This window comes from Molothrus ater, chromosome 3 (genome assembly GCF_012460135.2).
Source record: "Molothrus ater isolate BHLD 08-10-18 breed brown headed cowbird chromosome 3, BPBGC_Mater_1.1, whole genome shotgun sequence".
Classification (NCBI taxonomy): Eukaryota; Metazoa; Chordata; class Aves; order Passeriformes; family Icteridae; genus Molothrus; species Molothrus ater.
Genome location: NC_050480.2, coordinates 61,240,951 through 61,268,950, shown reverse-complemented (window position 1 = coordinate 61,268,950; position 28,000 = coordinate 61,240,951). Strand labels below are relative to the sequence as shown.

At 39.5% G+C, this 28,000-nt stretch overlaps 1 protein-coding gene across 1 annotated transcript; it reads left to right on the top strand.

Annotated features, from left to right (window-relative positions):
- On the top strand, positions 1–28,000 carry TRMT11 (tRNA methyltransferase 11 homolog). The gene is made up of 13 exons (XM_036404512.2): positions 1–87; positions 1,456–1,521; positions 2,295–2,368; positions 3,581–3,662; positions 3,762–3,854; positions 4,890–5,024; positions 6,654–6,810; positions 11,369–11,449; positions 12,087–12,251; positions 13,632–13,704; positions 14,404–14,535; positions 17,704–17,824; positions 23,128–28,000. The coding sequence occupies exons 1-13, from the start codon at positions 19–21 to the stop codon at positions 23,257–23,259; spliced, it is 1,380 nt and encodes a 459-aa protein (XP_036260405.1). The 5' UTR covers positions 1–18; the 3' UTR covers positions 23,260–28,000.

Genomic DNA, 28,000 nt, shown 5'->3' with positions numbered 1-28,000 from the left:
GGCGGGGGATGGCCGGACATGGCGGCCCCTGCGCTACGGCGCTATTTGCTGCTGCTGGCGCAGGAGCACCTCGAGTTCCGCCTGCCGGTGAGCGCTGCGCGGGGCCGGGACCGGGGGCCGAGTGAGGCGTTGCCCTCCCCTCCCCTCCCCTCTCCTCTCCTCCGGGGCGCTCCCGGCCAGCGCGGCCCCGGGTGTGCCGGGGGAGCCGGACCCCGGCCAGGGTCCCCTCTCTCCGGGAGAGCCGGGGGCTCGCAGCGCCCGGCGCCTCTTCCGTCGCCGCTTCCCGCGTCTGACCCCCAGGCTCGTGGAGAGTCTCCGCGTGGTGGCTTTAAGGCAGCACTTTCCTTGCCGCTCGCTTTTCCAGAGCCTCTGGCGCTAGGAGAGGTTGCCAGCAGAGTACCCGGGGCTCCATGAGAGAAGCGGAAGCTGGGGTTGTAAAAATGCTTTCAAGTTTTTGTCTTTGGTGATTAATTTGGAAGTTTGTTTAAGTTATCCGTCAGCTCCCGCCAGTGTGCCCTGGGTGCAGGAGTGGCTGGGGCTGCCCTGGGCACAGGCCAGGGCCTCTCTCCATGGACTGCCCGGGGAGCTGGTGGAGTCACCTTCCCTGCCGGTGTTCAGGGGAAGACTGGGTGCCATGGTCTCTTTCACACGGTGATTTTCCGTCGTTGATTGGACTGTCACATGTTACAAAATGTTTAACGTGTCTTGAAGCTTTTATTTTCCTTGTTTTCATTAAGGTTCTCTTTCCTATTTGCTTTGTGGGATTGGAACCTGAGTTCCATTCACGATCATCCTGATTTTTCTTTAGGCAAGGTCGTCGGATGAAGTAAAAAGAAGATGATACATGTGTAACAGAGAAAGTTTTTCTTTTTATCACCGAGGTTTTGGTGACACTTGGTTGATACAGCTGCTGAAGGAAGCAGCGCCACTTCTCCTTTATTTTGGTGACTGCTCAGCTTGCTTGGTTTTGTGATGAGCTATGCTAGGAACATGATTTTCAAAAACTTAATGGAACAAGCAGGGACAGATTTTTTAGCCAGATGATCTGCTGATCCTGGCCCTGAGTCAGTGTTACTACTGAAATACCACTTTTATGTGAACTAGTCAGAAAAATATTTCAAGAAGAGAGTGGATAGTATTGTGAGAGTGTAGGATTGAACAGTAAAGATTCTGATGAAGGAGAATATGTGAAATAGTGGGGTTTAATTACTGAAATTTTCCTGACATTTGCTAGTGAATTTTGAGAAAGATGTTTTTATAACAGGGAAGTCTTAATTTTCAGTTCATGAGCAGTACATACAATCTGAATTTACTTGTGAACGTGTGCCCTATCCACCAGCTGCATTAGAATTTGTGTTATGCTGCTTCTTCTCTTTTCTCTTTTTTCCCTTTTCCTCTTTATATAAAGCCTGATTCTAAAGATTCTAAAGCCTGACCTTTATGTTTTCACTTTAGGAAATAACATCATTGCTTTCCCTTTGTGGTGGACAATTCAGCGGCGAGCAGGAAATTCGTGTAAATGTAAGTGAGGACCAACTATTTTACTTCAGTGTGTGTATGGTCTGCAAGTATGTTCTTTACAGTATTTTTGTTAATTGTAGGCATCTGAATAAATATTGAAATTTCTTAGGAAATTTGGGAATCTTCCCAAAACTGACTTCTCAGTTTCAGTAAAGAGTCAGAACTCTTTACTGAAAGATGCACAAAACGGAACTATTTAGTAAAAAGATGCACAAAATGCACCTCAGGTTGTCTTCACTTACCAGCATGAAAAGAAGCAGTGCCACCTGCTGGGAGGCTCTCCTTGCTTCTTAGGATAGCTAAATCCTGAAAACACTCAGCAGCAGTTTGGAGTTGGTGTTTGTCTCTAAATCAGTGAGACACTGGAGGAGTGCAGTTAGGAAGCCATATGATTCTGGTCTCAGTGCTTGGCTAGAGAATGTTATTGGGATTTAGTTGCTGCTAAACAGTAAACCTGTTACGAGGTATTTCCAATCTTTAGTGGATGAATAATCAAGAGAAATGCAAATAATATTTTACCAAGTCAGTTATGTTGGGAAAATTAAATACATAACAAAATTTCTCAGACATTCAAGCTGAGTAAACAGTTTTGTCTCAGATTAATTATTTTACCCCCATGTTCTCTGTATGATTGAAGGTAACAGATGTATTTTTTATTATTTTTTTTAAATCTTCAGTGTGCATGTTCTGTTTTTATAGAACAGAACTGTGTAGTTGTGTAATTCATGTGACATCCTGGGTATTTGCAGTGACTTACCTTCTCTTGATTGCAGTCTCCCTTTTGGATTCTCAATATTCCTTCAGAAGAGATGGCAAGGGGACTAATGAAGCGGACAGTATGTGCAAAGTAAGAGATTAACAATCTTGTAAATAATAACACAAGCATTGGAATTTTGTTCTAATATGGCAAATATAAATTTTGTATGGAATCATAAAATAAAGAGTCTCTGATTCCCTCTAGAATTGAGAAGGTGCTACTGGAGCCTGTAGGACTCCTGTAGGACAGATTATGTAGTATGCCTGTCTGTCCTCTTTACTCAGTGTATGATCAATTCAGGGTCTCAAAATGGTGTTCTTCACTCCAGAGACAGCACTTGTAGTGTCACTCATGTTTTATGTGCCTTGTATAATGTTGAGTTAGTGGCTTTTTCTAAAATATGTATGGAATTGAAAGATAAAACCAGCGATACATGAAAACTGACAGTCATGGAAGGGAAAGGTTGTGTCACCCTCCCTCATCTGGGCCTTCAGTCCTGACTGCTGCAGCAGAGTCCCTTCTAGGAAATTCAAGAGCACAAGGATATGCTGGAGAGTAATTGTTCCAGCAGGTCATTTTTAGAGATATCTGAATAACATGCTTCCCAGTGAGGTGTGTGAGAGAGGCCTTGAAGTATGGTTCAGGATGAGAAGCAGCATAGGTGTGTTATGTCCCTCTGACCATACTAAATTTGGGGTGCCTGTGCTGTGTTCTTCAGAGTTTGGTCTCCTCTGCAGAATGTTGCACAGCCCCTGTTGAGTGCTTGTTGTCTCAGGTATTCAGTTTTAACTATAATGACTTGGGCTCTCCACTCTTGCCTAAAGAGTGGAGCACTGCACTTCAAAGAGCAGCTGCAGGCAGCTCGGGGAGTGAAATGTGACACAACAGTTTCAGATGTTCTGCACACCATGCACTCTCAGTTAATGTATGCTAATTCTATGTACAAAGCATAATTAGCCCATGGCTTATTTTTCTGTCCTACAGGTGATTGTGGGAAGATGTGTTAGTTTTAGAATAAGATCACTGAAGTACCTCCATTGCACTGCTAATCAATATGAAAAGCTCTGATGCTTTTGGTACATGTTACCAAACAAAGAAAAGCATCAGTGAAATATCAGCCTCTAATTAAAAATACTTGTTACAAACAAAAATTAAAACATTTGTATAGAATTAAATGCCACACTTCAATACTCCATGAATTAAAGCCTAAATACATTGGCCAAGTAGGTTAAAAGGAATAGGTATCTGTAAGGCATTTTCCCTACTCTCTGTGACTAACTCGCAAAAACTTTGTAATTTCAGGTCTATATTTGAACTGTGGGGCCATGGAAAATCTGCAGGGGAGCTCTATGCATCTTTGAAGAACTATCCAACAGACAAGATGGTATAAATATAGAGAATCTGAATGCTATGGTTCCTTAAGCCCACTGAATAGCACTGAATCTGTACTAATTAAAGTGTCTTTGCCTTTTATTTTTTTCAGCTTCCATATCTACAGTCAGACTCTACTTACAAAGTACATATTCATACATTTAATAAAACACTGACCCAAGCACAGAAAATAAAAAAGATTGATGTAAGTAGATGGTTAAGAAATCTTTGTTTAGTCAAGAAATTTAGTTTAATCTGTTCATGTTATTCTTATTCCATGCTATCAGTGTATTTAAGTTTCTTCAAGATCTTAAGGAAGTTTATGGCTTATGTCTTATCATGTCTAAATGAGATTTTTGTCTGAATTAACATACTCTCAAAATTCATGACTGTTTTTTTCTCCCCCCCTATAAACTGACTGTTTAAGGCATATACAATGCCTAACAAATATCACTGCTGATTTCAGCCCCATGTGCTGGGGAAACCGAAGCTTGCTGCTGAAAACTTTAAGATTCAAATGGCAAGAGTTAGGTGCTAGATTTTTGGAAAATCTGTTACTTGATCCCCTTATTAGTCTTTTATTGTTGCAGAATGTGGAGCAAGTGACTTCAGCTGCAAGCTGTGGATTGTGTGCTGATCTCCTGTTCTTATCTGTACTTGTGCTCTCCTCCTACCATTATCAATATTTCATTTAGGAATTTTTTCCAAATTACTGTTTATTTCTGCTCTTCCACATTCTATTTTGGCACCTATTTATTCAATTTACTTCATTTACAGAGACTGAAATTATATGTAGTAGCTATTTTTCCTTTTTGTTCAGTTTTTGTGTACATGAAATAATGCTAAGTATGTGAACTGCTATAGCTGCACATCACTGATACTTCACATCCCATTATTCATCATCAGTGTTGTTGCTATAACTTGAAAATTGTATAATTAATGTGCACAGTTAATTTCCTCTGAAGCTGAGTTCTGTTCAGTTAGTAAGTGTTATGGTTCCCAATTTCCAAACCATAATCATTTGAGCTATTTTTGTTTAGAATAAAGGCATTTCAAAAAACCAGTGAAAATTGAACTTTTTAATACTAATATACCATTCTCAAGTGAAATTGTGGTTTTTTTGCCTGATTTTTTGTTTGGTTGGTTTTGTTTTTTTTTTTTTTTCTTGGTGGGAGGAAGATACCTATTTTAAAAAACTTGACCCTGTTTATTTTTGACTCTGTTTTTCTTTATTTTATAGGCCCTTGAATTTCTGCCATTCAAAGGAAAAGTAAATTTAAAGAATCCAGAACACGTATTTTGGATTTTGGAAGATTATGGAATGAACCCAAATGATGTTCCAGAAGAGCCCATTCATCTGTATTTTGGTAGATGGGTGCGTGAGCATGTTTGCTTCAGTTCTTGCAAGCTTGTATTTTCAGGAGAATGTACTTCAGTTTAAATGTAAAAAGTGTTTTGATTTTTAATAGAAGCAGAAAATATTGTCTGAACTTGTCATTGCATAATACTCTGAAGCAAGTCTTTGGAATCCTTACTGTGACTAGGAAAAAGTGGCTTTAATGAACAATTTAGAGGTAGAAAAAAAATGAAGTTGTACCTGGAAGCACACCTTTGTCTTGCCATCCACTGAGAGGACTCAGCACAGCAGGGGTGGTGTGTTACATTTTTTCAGACCTGGCTGTAGCTGAAAGCACCTGTTCCAAACACATAGAAAGATGTACAGAAGAACTGTAGATGGCTTATGGCCCAGCTGAGTGGCATTAGCCTCACTGGAGCATTCTGTAAGTGCTTCAAGTGATCCTGGCAGGCACCTCCATGGAAAGGTGCAGACTGGTCCCTGAGCTTTGGACATCAGGGAGTCGAGCCCACAGGGCAGGCACCTGCCCGAGGCAGCACCGACAGTGCAGAAGGAGCCAAGTACAAAAACTGTCTGGAGCCTGTCATCTGTGTTCTTCATTACAAATGTTCTTGCCTGCTGGCCATATGCACTCTACACCTGCTGCATTATTAGGACATCCTGAGGAAATTTGATCTGGTCTTTTATGTTTCTGTGAGGGAAAAGTGGTTCCTCAAAGGATATCTCCCAGAATGACACTAGCCACTGGTGGGAATATGTGCTTGCAGTGTCCTGGGTGGAGGGCAGCTGAAAGGAGGGAGAACCACTGCAGAGGTTGTGTAGCTTGTGTTACAGCCACTGTTAGAGATTCAAGCTATCTGATAGGGCCTGTGAATATCCTCCATGCCTGTGATTGATGTGAGAGCACCCTGGGTTGTGGTAATGCTGTGAAACATTGCAGCTGTTGTCCCATCTGTGCTGAATTCCTGAAGTGTTTAAAAATGAGTAAACCAACCTGAAGAAATAGGCAGGCGAATTTTGTTAACCCAGTAAGACTGATGCTGAGAGAGGTGGAGGGATAGTGTTGGATAGTGTTTGAATGTGTTTAGTTTTGGATTGCTTTGGTCTTCTCCAATGTACTTTGGAAGTCTGATGTAAAAATGCCAGTATTTGGTCTTTGTTTGCTTTTCCCTCAAATTCTCACCTGTCAATGCTATTCTAAATTTGGTATTTGAGTGGGACAGAAATGCCAGTGAAGAAAGAAATTCTGTCTGACTTTTAAGCATCCGTATGTGTGCATGCATGTCTTAACGTGCATGTCTAATCCTCATATTTTTGAAATCCTTTTAACTATGAATTGCCAGGAATTGTTTTTCTGGTGCTTAGAATAATAGCAAAGTTACTCTAATTACAATTTCTTCTAAACAATTTTCTCTCTAAAATGTTTGTACATTTTTAACCTCTGTCTTGAAGAATTTACCCAGTGTTGAACCATGATATCTGTTGCTTGGAAAGAAGCCTGTCATATTTTCAGACATCAGAAAGCAAGGTGATGTGTTACGAAGTGAAGTTACCTGGCTTTGGATGGTGTCACTAAAGAAAGTCTGTCAGTGTGTCTGTTTATATCTTGTATCCAGGATCTGACAGGGGTTTTAAATGTTTCAACAGATTGCAGATGGCCAAAGAGAACTCATTGAATCCTACAGTGTGAAGAAGAGACACTTTATTGGAAATACGAGCATGGATGCCTGCCTCTCTTTCATCATGGCAAACCATGGGAGAGTAAAACCCAATGACATTGTATATGATCCATTTGTTGGAACAGGTATATATATATTTTTTTTTTTCATCTGGTGGGAAGAACTGGAATATTGTGTTAGTGCTTGCACTACTCTTTTACCTAGTGTCATGACTTCTGGTGCTCAACAGATATTTGAGATGATACCAAAGGCAAAATGGTGTTTATAAAATTATGGTTTGTTAACCTGAAAGGGATTTTGGAAGAAGGAGACCAAAGTCCAAAGATGTAAACAGTTTATTTTGCGCTTTTAGAAGGTCTGTATTCATTGTTGTGTTTTACACCACGTGGCCTAAGCACCCATCCATGTGTTTCATGGACTGCTTAAGATCAGAGTGACCAGGAATTGGAATTTGGCTAAGCACTTGCTGCAGTCACTTTTGGGACGTTACGAAGCAGCATTTTAGAGCTGGCTCTTTGGGAGTGCTGAGGGCATTTCTGGTTCTACTACACAACATAGCAATAGTGAGGTCATGGCAGCATTCCATGAGGAACGCTTGGTTGTACAAAGCCTGCGTTCAGGATATTGTGGCTCAGACAAGGGACCCTTCCCCAGCTGAGCTTTCCTTATCTTAGCCAGGAGGGGGAGCTTTTACTCCACATACTGCTGTGCATGGCACAGAAGTACTTTTTGCCTCAGGGAAACTCAGCTGTATGTGAAATAGCTGATCTAGTGTGTCAGCTTGTGCCATATAACTTTAGCGCAGTATATTGTGTTCAGCTACCTATAGTAGTTTCTTCAAAAATGTAGCAAAGGCTGTGTTTCTGTCCTAGAATCAAACTGTAGAGTATCCTGAGTTAAAGAGAACCCATAAGGATCATCAGAGTCCAACTCCTGGCCCTGCACAGAACCATCCCCAAGAGTCACACCATGTGCCTGAGAGCATTGTCTAAATGTTTCTTGAACTCTGTCAGACTGTGGCCACTTCCCTTGGGAGCCTGTTCGGTGCCCAACCAACTCTGGGTATTTTTTAATATCCAACCTAAAACTTCCCAACCTAAAGCTTCAGGCCATTCCCTCGGGTTCTGTCACTGGTCACCACAGGGAAGAGATCAGTGCCTTCCCCTCCTCTTTCACCAGCAAGGAGACTGTAAATTGTACTGTGGTCTCCCCTCAGTCTCCTCCTCTCCAGGCTGAACAGACCAAGTGACCTCAGCTGCTCCCCACAAATCTTCCCCTCAAGGCCCTCATCTTCTTTGTTGCTCTCCTGTGGACATTCTCTAATAATTTAATCACTTTTTTATATTGTGGCACCCAGAACTGCCCCCAGCACTTGAGGTGAGGCTGCCACAGCTCAGAGCAGAACAGGACCATCCCCTCCCTTGCCCAGCTGGCCATGCTGTGCCTGATGCCCCCCAGGACATGCTTGGCTATCCTGGCTGCCAGGGCACTGCTGACTCATGCTCAGCTTGCTAAACTTTAGTCAAGGTGACCACATGTGAAATGCGTAGATTTAAAAATACTTATGTTAATGGGAAGATGAAGAAAAATCTCTGCAGAGAAGTGAGGGAGAGAGAAGACTACACTTATAGGATAAATTCTTATTAGCATGTGTCTTCTCTGTGCCATAGAAAAAGAGCATGGATATGATATTTTCAGAAACAGAAGAGTTTGGTGAATTCTATGGTTTTGTCTTAAATTTTATTCTTATACGACCTGATTTTTTTAATGCATAATAATATCTTATGAAATTTTCTTCTCTTTCTTGTGCTTGTCCTTTGAAAGGTTCAGGAAATCCCTCTACTTACCTCTTAGCAGTTGGTTTCATTTTGGCATCTGTGGCTTTTTGTCTTATAAAACCTGCTAACTTAAATCACAAAATAAAGTCTCTGAGAGGACTCTTTCTCTTGGGAGTGAAAATTGAAGAAAAATAAAAAGGAAGGGTAAAGACAGAAGAAGAAAAATCACATAAAATGATGAAGCTATAGAAATTCAAGATAAATGTTGTGTTTCAGTTCAAAAGGTAACATACACAGAATTCTCCCCAAATTGCCTAGTAGTTTGAATTACAATTTAAATTTTTTTTTTGTTAGACATTTGTAATAAAGGGTAGGGATTAAAGGGGATGCTGGAGATACTGGGTGGCATGCCATTTGTCAGTAGAGTGGATTTATGACTAAATAACAGTGGCTTTTGCAATTACTTCTTTTGAGTAAACCCCAAGAATTTCAGTTGTCTCTTGAGGACCTTCAGAGGATTTTCAAGCTTGTAAGTACTACAGTGTCCTGTCACTGGAGTTTCTGGGAAGTGGTTTGGACTTGAGAGTGATGCAGTCATTTTGAGCTGATGGGTTTAGAAAAATAAATATTCAGGATCTGAGGAGCATTTTGAAGAACTGCGGTTCAGATTTCTTTATTAGTGCACCTTTGTTACCTGGCTGTGTTTCTGCCTGTTTTTTTACACTGATAAAGTGAAGAGTAAACCAGTAATAAACCAATAGAAAACCAAACCAGAATGGCCTTGCAAAATGGCTCTTGCTAGTTGCAAACAAACTGGTTTTTGCTGCATGAGCCAAACCATAGGTCTTTCACATTAGTATAAGAATGGACAATTGGCAGTTTTCCTTGGAATATAAAGTGCTCTTTGACCAGGCTGGCTTTTAGAAGACTTGACTCCTCTTTTTATTGTCAAGTGCAGAATTGGAATGGCCAAGACTGTGTTTTTAACTTCCATCCATGTTTAGATATTCTTTCCTCAGCGTTGGGCAGAAGGAAGCCTGGAAGCTTCTAGAAGAATAAATCAAGTCTTTTACCTGAATAGTTTGTGCTTCCTCCTAGACAGCCAGTTCAGGTTATCTCATTAATCTTGTTGATTGTTCCTTTGGAAGATATTTGTGATACTGCATAGTTGTAAATGACAGGATGTTTTTCTTTGACATCCTGGAGGACCAGACCTCATCTGTGCTGAAGAGGTGGAGAATAGTGTGTGGTAGAAAGGTATGAAGCTCTGTGCCATCATCATTCTGCTACAGGTCACCAGGGACAGAGTGATTCCCTGATTAACCCTTTCATATACTGATCAAAGGGCTGGCCATGTAAGAGTATGTAAGTATCTGTGCACCTTCTGTGTGGACACAATTGAACTAGTACAAGCTGCGATTTATTTAAAGTTGTAAATTCATGATTTCCAAGCTTCTTTTTTTGCCTGTAATTAAAAATATTCTTAGATGGGCAAAGGACTCTCTTCTTACTTTTTTTGTAGGACTGGGTGGTATGCCATACTTGGGGTCAGGGCTAGCTAAATTTGTCTTGACCCTCTGGATGTACTGCCCATCTGTTCTGAGGGATTGCAGCCAAGAAGGGAAATGGGTGATTCCTTTGGGGTGAGTAACCTTTTTCCCTGATCCATTTCACAAGAAAAAGCAGAGGAATATTAAAAGGTTTTTTGTTCTTCCTCACCTTTGGTTTTGGTAGAATTCATTATCGTATGGTGCAGAAGTTCTCTGGTGCACACAGGGCACATTAGGGATTTGCTGGTGCTCAGGACAGTGCAGCCACCTGAGATGCCTCTTTCCATGCTCCTGGTGAATGGGAGAACTGGTGTCATCCCCCCAGCCAGCTTGCACATTGTCAGCCCTTCATCCTGCAACAGTCATCCCCTTTGTTTAGCAGGACTGTTGACATCAGTGGGGTTCACAGCCTTGTTCTCAGTTCTGTTCTGTTCTAAACCATTCTGGTAGCCACAGACCTCTTTATTAATAAAACTTGACCACACAGGTATCTGTCCATCTCCTGCAGTCTGTCCATTGTTTCATTTGGAAGCTGTTAAAGAGTTAATGTCATTTATTCTTTTCTGAGGGCTGTTCAACTGTTGTCAATTTCAAGGGGAAATCACAAATTTTGGTATGGTGTTCTTTTCTTTTTTAATTAGAAAGGCATGCTGCAATAGCAGTAATTAAAAAAACTAGTTTTATTACAAAATAAGTACTACTGACAAAGTAGGCAGCCTACTCACAGACAAATGATTTGTATGTAGTTTTCACACTTGAAAACTATTGCAGAAATGTTTTTGATATTTATGTTTACACTAGAGATATTTACATTTGTAAGGCTCTTGACCATTGTTTCTTACAATAGGGCAATAGCCACCTTATAGAAGTTTGATTTTTGGACATGGTTAAAGAAACTGACTTTAAGAACAGACACAGTAGAACTGCCATTTGTTTGGTGATGATTTTTCCAGTTGTTTGACAACAGTTTGAAATTCTGCTCCTTGCAAAGTAGAATCAAAAGTTTTGGTTCATGTAATGATTAAAGGATCTTACTGCTTAAAATACAGAAAGCCATGAACAAAACTCCTGAACAATCTCCAGAGATGAGGAGTGACATAGGGCACAGCAAGATAAGGAAAATCATGTAGAGCAGACAAAGGACTTAGTGTTATTATGTCTGATATAATTACATAGTGATTCTAACTGGTTGATAGTTCTACTTCTTTTTTTGGTGTTTGTTTTGGGTGTTTTTCTTTTCCTTGGGTCTAGTGTGCTGCTGCTGTAGGCTCCTGAAGTTCCTGAGGAAAAAAATCCTAATGCAGGTAACATTTATGACAGGAGTTTATACTTTGCCTTTTTTCTTCCCTGTCTAGGTGGCCTTTTGATCTCCTCAGCACATTTTGGGGCATATGTGTGTGGTACTGATATAGATTACAACACAATCCATGGATTAGGTATGTTACATCTTTTGAAGCCACTGAATTCTTACCCCCTGTAATTTAAGAAGACTGATATTAGCAGATGATACTTAGTGGATTTTTAAGCAGCATTAATCTTTGCAGGATTTATTTGGTCGTGCTTAGTTTTTATTCACCAATTTACATGTATGCTAGTTAAGATAGTATCTTATTTTTAAACGGAAAATATTTTTGAAAAAGAATAATGAAGACCAAAACAAAGTTCCAAATAATCATTACCTCAGCTGTGTGCTCTTTTAACCCCTGATGTGGGAAGCTCTTCAAAACCTAAGCCAGGAACCCTCATCTCATTGTTCTCTGCAAATATTAAAATTATATTTGACCTAGTGGGCAGGGTTGTGACTGGTGGATGGAGAGAGCATCTTGCAAACCAGCATTTTTGTAAATGTATTCTTTGACACTCTGTGCAGATGGTGCAGCAGAAATTTTCTCTTGTATTTTCATTTTTCATTACTACTTGTGAAGTTTATTGTGAGTACTTTTGACAGTTTTTTTTGGTGACATTTGATTATTTTCCTTTAATTTAAATGGTAGAGTATATGAAAGCTCTTCTTATATAATAGTTTCTTGAGTATGCTTTTTTTTCCCCTTTCCACTCCCCTTCCCCTCCCAGGCAAGGCAAGCAGAAAAAACCAGAAATGGAGAGGGCCGGATGAAAATATCAGAGCCAATCTCCGACAGTATGGTTTAGAGAAATACTACCTCGATGCACTGGTTGCTGATTTTTCAAGGCCAATATGGAGAAAAGGGATTTTGTTTGATGCAATCATTACAGACCGTAAGTTTGTTACTGCCTTTCATTGCCTTTCATTGTTTTAGTCATAACAGTGACTAAAACATTACTGCCTATGTACATTGATTAAATGCCTGAACCAGTGCTCAGGTCTGCAGCTTCCATGTTTCCAAAGATGATTGTCGAGAGCAGCACTGTGGAAATTGGATCTGCATTTGATGTCTCTGCATTTATTTTAAGGATAGTTATTAATGTATGTATAACAAAGCTGACAATAACACTTTCTCCCATGGAGAGAATGTTATGTTCACCAGCAGAAATCAATGTGGCTGAAAATCATCCTTTGAAGAAGTGTCTTTCAGTAAAAGCATCACATTATTGATGCATAGAGACTTCTTACCAGAGTGGTCTGTGTTGCTGTTGGCAGCACATTGGAGTCTGCCATGCATCTCTGATGGACTTTGGGAGACTTGTGTTAATGCTTAAAGTAATGCTTCCAAAAAGAAATTTTAATGTGTTTCCAATACACTTAGCTACTGGAAGCAGGAGCAGTTTGAAAGGATCCTCTGCTCTTTTAGAAACCTATTTACTAAACACTATTTGTCTTGTAAGAGAGGGAAAAGAAACCAAGGGGATAAATTAAGACCTTGATACAGCAATTTCTGATCTCAAGTGCTGGCTTTTACAATGACACACTCATATTAATTAGGAGTAGGAAGTGTGACTTTTCTTTTTAGGTTGCTTGCTAGTTTTTATTTGGCCTGTTCAACAGCAAGACAGTGTAGAATATTAACAAGGACTTAGAACTGAGTGTGAAAACATTTCTAAAACTTCTGCAGTGGTTACATTGGTGCTTCTGTGATGCTGAAACAAGTCTCACAAATTCACAAGTCTCACAAATTAACATACAAGTAAGTATGTTATGCTATTAGAAATGTGCAAAAAACGTTTGAGAAAAAACCTTCTCTGGTTCTTACATGTGAGAATTACCATTTATGTAATGTTGCTGGCAAGAAATTCTGATATACTTAATTTCTTTTTGAAAAAGGTTAGTTAAGTGCTCTAGGGGACATATTCATGTCTGTCAAACAAAAAAGGATGGGATTGTTTATCACATGTTGGAAATCTAAGAAATATCTTTTAAGAAAAACACAGCATTTGTCCTTTGTCATGTAGCAAATGTGTAGCTCTTACAGCTGAAGGGATTTCCTTGAAACAGTTATAAAAAAAACTTTTTGGAGCAAGAAACTTTCAACAGATCTTGAAGAAATTTTCCTTACTGACTTTTACTTCGTAAAAGCTTTCCATTTTTTTAATCTTTATAAGCCACAGTTTGTGCACCATTGTGTATGTATGGTGTAATTGTGTGTTATTTGGACAAAGTGTGAGGTTCTCATCTCTGCATTTTGCTTTTGCTTTGTCTAGCACCATATGGTATCAGAGAAGCTCCTCGCAGAATGGGATCACAAAAGGAAACAGTTAAATCAGTTGAAAGAAGGTAGGGAAGCTGTCTTGTCTGATAGAATATAAATGTCTTAATGGAAACCCAGTTGCAGCTTTAGAATGTTTGTTACTTCTTGGTTGGCTGTCAGAAGTTTAAAAATGGTAGCAATTATAATTCAAGAGGAAAAGTCATTTTTGTTCTGTTTGCAAAACCACTATGTCACTTCCTGAAGCCTTCTTGGTTTTGTTTTCCCTCATCCTTTGCATATGTTCACATTTTGAATCCTATTTCTCACCTCTTTGAGCCACCATTAGCATGTATTTCCAGAACAGTTTTCTTTGGTCCCTGCAGGCTGCGAATTCATTCTAAAATGGAATACTTGTAATTTTACCTTCAACTTTTTTCTTTTGCATTTTCCACTGCTCCTTGCTTTTCAGAGATGTCCCATAGCTTCTCCAGTGCCTTGTCTTCTGACTTTAATTCCTTTAGAAAGATGCTGTGCAAAATAACTATTGCCAGCATACCTATGGTTCTTTAGATTCATCTTTAGTACATGTGGAAGTCAAAGAGATAGGGGAACTTGAGAAGTTGTATTCCTCATAGTAGAAGTTGTACTCCTGGATTGTCTTAGGTAGCTTTGCAAAGCTCAGAAAGCGCTTTTGTGGCTTAGTATATTTTTTTTAATTGCTATTATTAAAAATTGAGATTTTACTTGTGCTCTTGTTTGCTAACACTTGTATGTTTTTTGTTCAGCACAGAAAATAATTTCTTCGTTTCATCCAGTTACCATCTAAGTGACATCTTTTTTGACCTCTTGAAGTTTGGGGCAGAATATTTGGTGATGGGAGGAAGATTGGTTTACTGGCTGCCCGTATACAGGCCTGAGTATGTACTGTTGAATTCTGCTGTGTTGTGTGTCAGAATGGATGCTGCATTCTCTCTGTGCTTTCCTCTGGGACATAGTACCAGCACTTAAGAGTAATGCCCAGACTTTGTATTTTAAAACTTCGTATGAGGGAGGCCACATTTTTTAACAGAGCTTTTGAATGGAGATAATTCCTGACTGTTACCAAGCAGAAAATGCCTTTGCATGTCATTGTAAATGCATGTCCAGTGGGTTGAGGCTTAAGCTTAAAAAGTTAGACTTTCAAGGTGGAGAAAGATTTCTAAGACAGTAGAAGCAAGGCTAGTATTAGTGTGTGTTTCTGCTAAAGTAGTTCATAGAGGTGTGCAAAAGTCATCCTTGATTCTTTGGGGTTTGGCCCTACTGATTTAACTTTCTTCTGAGAAATAAAAGTGACCAAGAGATGGCAGTGAGAGGCAGGAACATCGGAGAGCAGCCCTGTTAGGGACTAGAGAGGCCAGCAGAGACTGCGGGGTCTGTCTGCTCAGGAGTGCAGCCTGGGATCAGAGCTGAGTGCGTAAGGAAAACCAGCTGTTCTCATGCCTTATTTCAGCATCTGCTAGATTAGGTTTGAGGGGTTTTTTTGTTTTGTTTTTGTAAAGATTTTTTACTGGCAAGTGAGGAGTTGATGTACAGTAGCTGTTTCAAGCTGTCTTCCAGATACAGATGTGCTCTAAAGGTAGTTTCTACAGTGTCTTATATTTCTGTGTACAGCAAACTATACTGTTATATAAAGTTGTGGTTGACCCTGGTTTCACCATGGAAATGTCTTGGGGTAGTCCTATATATCTCATGCTGTTTTGCCAATTTGGAAATCAAAAGGAGCCATTTCTGTTACATGCTTCTGTAACAGGAGAGTGCATTTTAGTAGTTTGCATTTTTTAGCAAATGATAAAATTGATATTTTAGGCCTTTTTTTCTAATAAGACAATTCACAGACAAAGCAATGAATGCTATTGATAGTATTGTAGCAAATTTTCATGTCAATAAAATCTCTTTGGAATTACTGAATTTATTTTATTCATCAAGATACCAGTGTTTTTCTTTCTGCTCATTGAACTTTTGTAAAAGCATGCTTCCTTACTACAGCAGTGTAAAGTGTTTCACTTCAGATAACTTGGGAACTGCATATTTGGGATCAGCTTTAGTTGCTGTTTTGGGGAGGTCTAGTTGAGTTGACTTTTTAAAAGTGAATTTATGCATCATACTATGACTTGAAATACTAAAGTTGCTAAAATTAGCATAGAATAGTAGGATAGTCACTTATTTTCAGCTGTAATAATAACATGAGGCATTAAAGCAATTAAGTGGGGAGAAGAGATTTTTTTACTGACATGTTGCATTATCAAATATCCTTTGGCAACACCTGCCTTGAGTTTCATTTCTTGAGATCATTGTATATTATCTTAAATTAAAGCTGAAACTATTGGATTGGATGTCTGTTAAAATCATTGCTTCTGTATTTCTTATTTGACATGTTTCTGAGTTTTACCTGAAAGAATGTAGAAATACATTCATTAATGCTAACAGAAAAGGCTTTTTAACAAAGTGATAGTGATCTCTCCCTCTTCAAGATAGCATCTCACTCCAGAGTTTATTCTTTCAGTCAGACATTGAAATCATTGTTGAGTCCAAATTCTTCTAATTCCATTAAAGTCAGCCTCCTGTATGATTATTGAGAGGAACTTTTTAAATATTGTGGCCAGGTGCCTACTTTGTAAAAGAAAGACAGTTTGGTGGTACTGGATACATCAAAAGTCTCGTGTAATAGAAAAAGCAGTTGAGAATTAATTTCATTCTTCTTTGCTAAAGCATGTTCTGACTTTACCTAGCTGAAGCAGGTACTTGTTTCTACATGAGAAGTGACTGAAAAGTAGTTTTATGGTCTGGAAATTTTGGAGGAAAGCAAAGAGGCAGTACTGTTTGGGTTTTTTCTTATTTGCATATCTGTATTTGGGATTGAGTTACTTGTTTAACAGCTCTGTGTTAAGAAATGCCAAGTTTTCCAACGGCACCTAGATAGATGCTGTTTTAATCCAGACCAACATCTTTACTTTCGTTCAGAAAATCCACCTCTTTACAGGAAAAATGTAAATCTCCTTCATTGTACCTTTTAAATTCAAGTCATAGATATTAAGTTGTTCAGTTCTGTGTTTCAGTGTCTGACTTCTGTTAACACCCAAACACTGGAGAATCATAGGAGCAGGTGTTTTGTACAAAATCATACCTAACAATACCAAAACCCATTTTCTGTGTTATCTTTTCATAACTATTACATGGAAAGCTTATTACAAAATCTAGGAATAAATGGCTGATCTATGTTTCAGTATATAGGAAGGATATTCATCTTTATCATATTATCTAGGTTAATACTTCTTGCTGCTGTAGTCCCCTGCAAAGCTCTTAAATCTTTGAATTTCTCTTTCAGCATTTGGAGAAATAGAAGGATCAAAAGCAATTTAGAGAAAGCACTTTCTATGTAGAAACTAATGTGGTTATGAGGTGGGGCATTTAGAACACTGTAACTCTTGCTTCTATAGATAGTAGCAATGTTGGTTTATAATTAAATGCTATCTAATGTTAAATGATGGTGTTTGGGTTTTTTTGCCATTAGAAAAAGTAATTACAATGAGATAAATTTGTAATACAAAATTTTGAAGTTCAGGAATGTTACGGTCTAATAAGAGCTGGCTTAATATGATTTGAAATTGAATCGCTGTGATCTCCTTTTAGGGAGCCAGAGTAAAGACTCTTATTCCTGCAACTTCATATATGTTGCCTGTGGAAAATATCTTTAAAATCACAGCTCTAAGTTGTTGTTCCTGGTTGGCTGAGGTAGTTTGTACTTGAAATTATATAGGCAGGACCAGGTGTACATACATTAACATAATTTAAATACATGCAGAAAATGGGGGGAGTGTCTCTTCACTGTGGGGTTTTAATTTATTCTACATACTGCATGTCAAGGTGATTGGAATATATGATGTCAAAACTCTGAAACAGCAATATCTGAATTTATTTAATCAGGTTAAAGTGCATAACAACTTTCAACTGTGAACCTTTTTGTGAAGTGTCTGTAAGAATTTTGTTTCAGATGCAGGTCTTCCACTTCATGAGCCTACAGCACTAAGAATGATTATTTCTTCCAGATACACAGAAGAGATCATTCCCCGCCATCCATGCCTGAAACTTATTAGCAACTGCGAGCAGCTGCTTTCCAGCCACACATCAAGGCGCCTCATAACCATGGAAAAGGTGAAAGAATTCAAGGTAAGCTTGAATTCTTGATCATATCGTGTAAAATAGTAGCTGTTGCGTTCGTGACAAGTTCGTGCTATTCAGCATTTGATCCTTGTTTCTGTCACACTTTGGTTTTTATTATCAGAGTTAGAGCTTTTGTAAAATTGAGCAGTGATTTAAGGGACTGTTCTGGTTTTGGTTTCTTCCTTTTTATTCTCAGTTTTTTGGTAAACTCTTCATCCTGAAAAAGTCCCTTGATAGTGTGAAAAAAATCTTTGAATTTATGGTTACTTGTAAATCCCATCCACAGAGACTTTGCCTTAATGCCAAAGTTTTCATTGATTGCAAAGTGTGTCTCAATGCCCAAGTAAATACTAAATATCTTTGTGGGTCTTGCAGTACAGGTAGACCTCATTTAATTCTGTTACTTCATCTTTAGAGTGGTACATTTTATTTTTTGGAATAATATTGAAATTGTGACAAGTACAGCAAAGCGCACTGGATCAGGGATTGGGACCAGGGAATATGGCATTCAGATCTCCTTTCCATTCTTGCTACTTCTTTCTCTTAACACTGTTAAAAGAAATGCTGAACACATGTGAGGCAAATTCTTAATGAAAATGCACTCAGTGAGCAAGTGTTTCAGTACATTGCTTGTCAGCTGGAAGAGCTGTTTCAGATGGCAGGAGATGCAGTCAGGCTGCTGTGTCTGTGTGGTGCTTGCACTGCTGACACAGAGGGGTTCAGTGCTGCCTTCATAATGCTCGTGGTGACTGCAGTTCTCAAGCAACACCTGAACTTCTCTAAACACTCTGTGTGGAGCTCAGCCTCGGAGCTGCCAACTTCACCAGTAGCAAACCAGGAGGGTAGAAGATGAAAGTTTTTGACATGTGCGTCTCAGGGTGTTCAGGGAGGTTTTTGACAGCAGTTTTATTGCTACCAGTGCTGTAGGGTAGCATATTCTAACCTAAAAAATATATCAGCCCTTCTGCAAACAGACTTGCATCATTTGTTACTCTCCTCTTGTGCATCACCTGTTCTTCAGTTCATGGTTTGACAGGTTCCTGTCTGGAAGTGCTTAGCTCTGAGCACCTGAGACTAGTTGGCAGGCTTGCTGCTTAGATGAGACTGTGCAAGTGCTTACATTCAGTATTCCAGATGTGTGTTAGATAATTTAAAGATACCAGAACCTGTGTGTTGTTTCTGATGATGCAAAACTTGTCTAGAGAACAAAATTCACGTTGAATCTTTAGCCAGTGCCTGCTTGGTTTAGGACCTTGTTTTGGTGTCTAGGATTTCCCCACCCCAGTGTCCCTTACCTGGAACATGTTTTTTCCTCTATTAATATCCTGAGCAACCTTTGAATTGGATACTTCTGACTTGCCAGATAGGACTATAAAATTCAGTAGTTTTACTTTTGCCTGCTTTTCTTTTTCCTAAGTGAAAAAGTGAATTTTTATGGATATACCTAACATTTATGTTTCCAGACAGTTCCTGTCTGCGTTACTAAACTGGTTTGTAACAGGTCCTCAGTTGCCTTTTAATTCACCTTAGTGCAGCACTTGCAAATGGATGAGAAATGTTACAAATCATGTTACTGTTACTATGCAGTTCTTCGGTTTCCCTGCCGTTTGCCACCAATAAGGAATTGCAGATTTCACAGCAAATTTTGATTTCACTATTAACACTTTAAAGAAACTCTTAACTGGAGATTAATTCAGTCAATTGTTAAAATTGGTGGTGCAGTTTCATTGGAATAGTTTGTAATAAAAAGGAGATCAAAGTGAAGGCAAAAAGTGAGTATGTCTAGGTGAAGTATTGATCTATCATAAGAAATCATAAGCATGAAGATCATATGTTGTATTAAAAACCTCACAAACCTGGTATATAACTTAACTGTCTTGTAAGCATCCAGTCTGTTCTTTCTAAGTTTACAGAGAAATTGTGCCAATTGGAAAAGGTTTCTTCCTGAATTCAGCGTTGATATGAATATGCTCTTCCAGCATGTGCACAGTATGAGCAGAAGAGTTTTGGGTTTTTTGATTACTGTTTCAGACAACTTTTGCCACTGTTCCTCCCAGCACAGCATTCACCCCAAAATGCACACTCACCTCCTGCGTCCCCCACAGCACAGCTGCACACTGTCACCCCAAAACCCAGGGTGGGTGGGGCAGGAGCAGCTGCAGCCTCAGCCCTGAGCCCTATGTTTCTCCCTCCCTGTGAGGCATCCCACTTTTTTAATGCCAAGAGAGATGCCTAGAAATGATGTAGTAAGATGTAACAGAAAACTTGACTGAAGGACAAACTCTGAGCTTATGCTTGTCCAGGGAGGGACTGTGAAGCACCACGCACACAAGCCCACCCTCCTGAATGGGTCAAGCATTTCCATGTCATGTGGTCACTCTGGAGTTGTTACTGGTGTAGAATTTTTCCTGCTGAATTTAGCAGTGTCTAAATTCAGTGTCTAAGTTCCTGGGTGTATGACCCTGCTGTCTCTGGTTTGGTAACTGCTCCTTTTTGTTTATAGCTGTATAACATTAGTACAAGTGGTTTCTATAGCTACTGTCCAGCACCAGATGTGGAGTGGTAGGAAACAGTGATAAGACTAGGAAAACTTTTTTTAAAAATGAAAACTAAGTGTGGGTAATTACATTGAAGCTGGACTGGGGCATGCCAGATGAATAAGAATCTTTGGAAAGTCACTTAATATTTTCCCTGATTTAAAGAAAAACATTTTCTTGTTATCATTCAGCATCCCCTTCTCTTCTGCCTCTTCATTATTTATTAGAGAGCTCTGAAACCTATTTTAATGTTGTCTTTAAAACAAATAAGTTGTTAAGGGTTTTTTTTTTACAAGTTATTTTCTCTGTAGAGTTAAATGAAACCTATCCCCGGTGTTCAGATTGTACCCATTCAGCTCCTTGATACACAGTAGTGTAAGTTAAAATTTGTTTGAAAGTCCTTAGTCTCTGAAATCCAGGAATTTCAGTTACTTTGATCAGTCCTCATGCTGCCTTTAGAATTTCTTTGACTAGTACATCTCAGTAGGGACTGGTATCCCCAGGAAATTCAGGATTTCTTATTTTCTTTTCCCTTTTTAAAGCAGCAATTCCCATTCTTGTTGGTGGTTGGTTGGTTTTTTTCTTTTTTTGTTTTTTGGTTTTTTAAGCATTTGCCATATTTATTAGAAAGTCATGCCTGTACAGGTAAGAAGTAGGAAATGGAACCTCTTTGACTGGAATTTTTGTGATGTGGGCCAGGAGCTTCCTTTGTAATCTCTCCTATGAAATCCATGCCTGACTGCAGATCTCTCATTTAGCGGGCAGTGTTTGCAGAGCTCCTGATGAGGCCTGGATTTTCGAGATGAGATTCTGCTGTGTAGTGGTGCACCAAGTCTCTTTCCATCTGGTGCATGCAGATGCCCCTGTTCCACCTGTGTTCTACTTGAAGTTTGTTCTTCTACACAGCACATCCTCTCTTTGCCCTAACCAGCTTGGAGGTAGAGGAAAGGGTAGTTTACTCCTTCATCTCTTCCCCCCAAATCAGCATTTTGTTTCCTATGGAATCAAGATGAATGTTGTACACATGCATGACCTCTTAGAGGTTGTGGGGATCAATTTTTATCTCAGAGTATCTTTGTTCTATGTATCATTATCCATCAGGGTCAAATATCCTGTCCATTTTCAAAATAAGTGAATTACATAGCATTCTTGTTAAAACATCCCAATGACATAAAAATACATGTTTATGTCGAAGAAGGATTTCTGACCTGGAATTGCAAGAGAAAAGTGCTCTTTTTCAAAGAGTAGCTGGAAAAATGGGTACAGGCTGGCTGTGAGAGGAGTGTGTCTTAAATCCTTATTTCCTGTCTGTCTATAGTAATTTTGTAATTTTCAGTTTTTTCACAAACTTGTTAAAAGCCTGTTGTTTATCAGCCTAAGAATAGTCATGGAGACAGCAGTCTCTCACAGGTGATCACAAGACAATAAATACTGTGCCTGCATTAGGTTTCCTGAAGTAATTTTCTCCTGCTCTTTTCCAACAGTGTAGTATTTAAATAGAGCTGCTGCTGGTGTACGTGCTTTACATAATAGATATCTACATGGCACTGAACATTTAGCAAGTTAATTTAAGCTGGTGTCACATTCCTGATACCTGCTTTTGTAGCAGGTGAGACCTTCTTTGAAGTAATATCTCGTTGTGTCCAGAAGAGGGCCCTTCTACATGCACACAAGCGTCTTTGTTGGAAAACATATTCTTTCACTCCCTCAGAATGTTCAGATCTCCGGAGCTAGGAGAGGTGCTGATCTCAGTAGGGGAAAACCTGGAAAAGGCTACAAAAGAGCTGAAGGGAGAGATTGTCCACTCGGATTCTGTGCATCCTTGCATTGTAGTACTCTTGTAATATGAAAATATCGACTAAAATCTACTTCCATGTTTCTACTAATGCTAAAACATTCTGCAGTAACTTTATTTTTGAATGTGAACAAATAACTAAACATCTTAAGGTAGTGAACCAATGTCTGTGTTACTGCATTAGTTAAAAACCTGAGAAGTAACACATGGCAGAATAGAGGCTTGGTTCTGTTGTGTGCTTGTTTTTATTTTCTCCTTGTGCTGTTCAGTTGTTCTGTGTGAGGCTCCTTCTCACTGTTCCTTCCTGCTTTTGAGCATAATGAGAAACTGACATCACCCAGAAGCATTAAACTGTTTTTAGAAGTTGCCATCAGTTTTCTTTAACACTCAGATTAAAGTTTGATGTAATGTTTATCTTACAGCGTTGCTAATGTTAGCTGACAAGTATCTTAATTGTATAAAGCCATAGTACATGATGAACTAAACCTTTGTATATACAGTGGGCCAATTTTCTAAACTCTGTTTTTGGCTGATGTCAAATAGGTATTATGTGTGAGGATTTACTGTGTCAACTTTAACTTTCAGAAATACATGAATGTTGCACAGAAAAAAAAATCTCTGAATGTGCTTTAGCAACTGTAGGAACTCATTTTACCATTTGTGTTCCTCTTCTGTTTGTGCCTAGCTTTTACAGACCTCTGACTGACTGAATTCTCCTGAAAATATTTTTTCTGGAAAGTGACCTGTGTGGTGCATGGTACCTATGCTCATTTGGTTGGGTAAGGGTGGGATTCTGATGATGTCAGCTGAGATATTTTCAGTGACTTAAGTGTGTGCTGTTGAACTGTAAAACAAAAACCTAACTGCCTTATCCTTGCACCTCATGGTTTGAAAAAGTCTGTTTTTCTGACTTTTTTTTCAATACATGCTGAACACACTACCCTCAAGTCTAATGTTTGTCTTCTGGTGCCATGCAGGATCAAGATGAGAACTCTTACTTGTTGGATGGCCAGTATATGCCGTACAGGGGACACAATTCTTTCCGTGAGAAGTATTTCAGTGGTGTGACAAAGAGGATTGCCAAGGAGGAAAAGGACAATCAGAAGTAAAATATTATATAAACAGGTTAAAAAATGAGAAAAGAATGAAGACCGTGTTTCTTCGTAAGGACATCTGGATATGAACATTCATTTGGATGCTTCAGAAAAATAAGTAACTGCTTTTAATTTTAAAACAAGATGAAACCCACAACCCAGGTTGGGAGCAGTTCTTTTTAATTAGCTATGTTTATAGCAGATTTTATTGTACAAGTTTTTTGAGGCTTATTTAATTTATATTTGTACTTTCAAGTACTAATGATGATTGACTAAAACCATTATTATTGTTCTTTCACTATTAACGTTTACAAGAAAGTAGTAGTATTATTTGGCTTCTTAAACTGTGAACATCTGTCTGTTTTAAAAACACGTGGTGGTGATCAGGGATTGCTGATTAAGAAGATCATTTTCATTTGTTTTGGTTTTTTTTGTAAATGGTGTACAGTAAACCAAAGTTGGCGTGAGGTTTTTTTAATTCTTGCATGCAGTAATTGCTCATATCAATTCCACTTGCTCTGGCTGAGGTCACAAGTGTTTAAAACAAACAACAAACACAAAGAAACAACTGGACTCATGCACACCCCACCAAAAGAAAAGCCTCTGTGACCTGACAAACTTTGGAGAGCCTATTAAACCCTGTGAAGCCTGTCCACATCTGAAGCTCATCTGTACCTTGGATTTGCTTTTGCATTCCTAAACCTTGACTCTTGGTAACGCCAACTGTCTTCAATTTTTGGTTCAGAAATCGATAGTTAAACCAGTAACAACAACAGCATAAAATCAGTAATGGTTCCCTAATGGTATTAAGCCTAATCAAATCTTTGAAACCAAAGCTGTATTTGTTAAAGGGCAAACTTTGCTGAATCCACACCACGTCCATCATGGAAATACCTCATTTGAAAACCACTAAGCCCATTAATTCAGGATGTTAATGGCTCTGCTCATTTTGGTGGTCAGATATGGTCACATATTCTTCTTGGTCTGCATTCACCAAGCAGGGCCCTGGTGCACGCATCTGCAGTGCAGCCAGAGGAGCCCTGCTTCTCAGTTTGCTGCAGGTCGCTGACTGTGGTCATGTTAATGTCTTTGTAGATCATAATTTTTAAGTGCCGCTCCAAGGAAGGCACAGGTCATTGTGTGTATCTGATTGAGTTCATTAACTGAATTTGCTCTTCTGTGTATTGTGGTCCTCAGCTGCAGCAGGAAAGCTTACAAACTCAGTGACAACTTAGTCTGGCCTTCTGGCTCTAATCTGTGGTGTGTTAAAAAGTTCTCAAATAGTGATTTATTTTCTGTGTTTCCATTATAAATCACTTTGTCCTGACACTTTTAATGTCAGCCATATATAATAGTCATTCTGGACTCAACTTGGAGCAAGATCAAAGCTCAGAAAATTTTTCAAAAGCAGAATTTGAATTGATCATTTTCAAATATTACATCAAAAATGTACTGCTTCTGAAAACCTGTCTGCATTTCAGCATTACAATTTAGCATTCATCTTTTATTACTTAACAAATTAAATTAGTTTTCCTTCTTCATAGGCAAGGAGCTTTTCTGGATGTATTTATTATGCACTTAAAACTCCATTTTCGTGAAAGTTACCTTACACATGATCTAAGTGGTTGTACAAGAGGTAAGGTAGTGGCAAATCTGGCTCTGCCTGTTCAATGAAAATGATTTAGTTTATTTCTCCTTTGCCTGGTCCAACTTCTAGTCCCTTCAGCAGTGGTGGTGTGGCCTTTGTTTAGTAGTCCATACATACCAGCTCTGTCATTACTGAAGGATACTGTTTTGAACAGAAACTGTATTTGGGGTACTGCATCAACATTGGCGAATCAGAAATCATTTAGAATTGAAATCAGATGTTCAGTCTCTGCTGATCCCCAACTTTAAAGCTGTCATTTGGAAATGTTCCTCATCTTTAAATTTCTCCTTGCTCAGTGTGCACGCTCCAGCCTGTTGTGCGTGCAGGCTTCCAGAGCCCAGGCGTTTATAGATCCAGAGCTGTGACACAGTCCTGGCACTCTCCCGGCCGGCTGACTTATCCTTTCGGCGGCATTTGGCCTTCGGTGGCCGCAGCTCCTGGCACTTCCTTTCGCTCTGGTTCCATCCAGTCTCTTTCCATGAGGTTCCAGTTTCCTGTCCCTGGCGGGGAGCGGCAGTTCATGAGCCCACGCTGAACTCATGCCGTTGTCATTCTCTCCTTTGGGGCGGTTTGTGCCATTTTCCAGTTTTTAAAAATAAATGTTATTTTTGGAGTGCTTTGTTGTGCTGCGGCAAATTGGATGGAGGGAGGAGCTGAAAACGGCTGCGAGGTCATATGGGCAGAAGCTGTCTCTGGCTATAGAGAGCAATTTGTTGAGGCAGCAAAGAGAAAGAGCTCCCTCTTTTTACAGGATCCCTTTACCTGGTGGTGGTGTTCTGACTGCAAGCCTACCACATATCTGTGGGAAGAAGGGGAAAATAGTGGAAATAGATTTTCTGTGCATTTACTGTGTACCCTACTTGCCATCTCTCTCTAATACTTTTTATAATTAGTGGCCAATTTGACCGAGTTGGTTTGATGATGTCTTACAGATAACAAAGCTACACTTTTGTTGAAATAGGCAGAGGGAGTGAAGAAGACAATCTCTTCCAAGGAAAAGTCTGTAACACGAGTTCAACTCTCATTAAACATCAGAGAACCCACATGGAAACAAGACCTGGACAAAAGCTCTAATTCTTTTTGTTTCTGCTACTACAACCAGTGCTGGCGTTGCTTCTTCTTGATCTTCTCATTAAAACAAAGAGACACAAGTAAAAGCATACAAAAAAGCTTTTTTAGTAGGAACACGAGGGTCTTGGCTGAACTTCCCACTTCTACTCAAGCTATGAGGCAAACTCGAAGAAACTCAGTAATTTTTCCTCATCACTGAGTCAGGCAGATGTGTCAGCTTGGTGAACTTCTCAAGGATAGTGCAGCTCTCCCTGTAAGCCATCCTAAGAAACTGGTGTCTGTTAATGGGAGGACATCTGGGTCTCTTCCAGTAGAGAGACAATGTCCCCTCACTGGACATGGGCTTTCCAACAGCAACTCTTTATGGCTGGTTTTGGTGGGCTCTTTATTCCTCTCTGCCTGTTCCGGAGGCCTGGAAGGCTGTGGTGGGAGTCCTTAACAGTTCAGCATATCTTTCTCTTAGACAGGCACTCAGTGTTGTGACTTAACAAGGTCATGGGTGTTCATATGCACCACAGCTGCCAGATGGCAGGCAGATTTTTGTGAGTTCTCAGTCAAGGCTCACCTGTCCATAATCACTGAAAAATGGTGCTAGGAAGATATACCATGGGCCTTCAGGCTGCTTTGATATTGCTTAAATGTAGAAATGTTATAGGGAGGAAATGCCTTAATAATTCTGAATCTTTGCTTTTCTTCTAGCTCTGCTTTTTAAGATTTCTTCTTAATGTTTTTTTCCATGTCTCCAGGACTATTCCACAGCTTTAAGGTCATCAGCCAGAGAAAGGTATCACAGAGTGGTGACCCTGTGACTTTGCACTGTCTTCTGGCCACAGGTTTTCCACAGACAAAAATGTCCATTTAGAGCAGGGAAGAGGCACGGGGATGATACACAGTGGTTGCAGGTTTCCCTGTTGGACAAGAAGAGCTCTGGGGTTACTTGGCAGGTGTTTCAGCTGCTGGCTCAGCTCCCATCACCACCATGTTTCTCTTTTCTGACTCTCCACCCCTTCATAGAAGCTGGGAAGAAAAATTTAATGTGTTCTTTCTTTGCTGTTTAGTTTGATTTGCAGTTTAAGCTGAGGTCCAGAGTTGAACAAGGCTGTCTTTTCAGTCTGGAAACTTCTTCCTAAAAAAAACAGAGTTGTGGGTACCCAGGAGAATGAAAAAACTGGTATTCCTCTCCACCTTTCTTTTTTGTTTGATATTTGCAAAAAACCATATTTCTTTAACATTATTCTCTCCTGTAATTGGTTTTGGTGATCAATTTAAAATGTCAAAATGAAAAATATGTCTTACCTGCCCCTGTGTTACCCTTTTAATATATTTCTCTGGTGTTCTCTTACTGGCTCAATGGGCTGTAAAAATCTGTGTTTAGGTACGTATCCTCACAGCTGTTTTCATTACAGTTCTCTGTCCTGGATGCTGTTATTTTGTACACCGTATTTTGCATTTTGTACTGCCTCTCACCAGTTCCAGCTTTCCCAAGCCTGTGGGTGGGGAGGACACCACTCCAAGGAGATGAAAGCTCTCTGTTAGCTAAAACACCTCATCAGACCCAGGGTCCTGGAGGATGGACATTCTGCCTGGCTGCACTGAGGGCACTGGACTTCGAGACAGGTTTGCCAAGTAAGATCTTTTTTAACTCTTGTAGGTTGCATAAAGTGAGGTGGGCAGCTGAAAGGTGAAGTCCATTGTCAGGAGGAAAATCTCGGCGTCTTTGCTGCTGCTTTTGGGATATTGGCTGACTGTGCACCCAGGAGGTGCTTCAGAGGCTGCTGAAAACCCACAGCAAACCAGGGGATTCCACTGAGTGTGTCAGGCTTGACATGGAGTACTTTGAGTAGCAAAGTAGGATCAGGATATTTTGCTTCATTTAAAACTCCCCAAAGTTAAATTTTTAAAAATTCAGTTTTTAGGTGCTGGAAAAAGATGATTTTGTACAACAACATATTAATGATCATCTGAGGTTCTAATCCAAATTTTTGTTGCCTTACATGAAAGGGGTGAAAATAAAAAAATCTAGACATGTTCAAAACA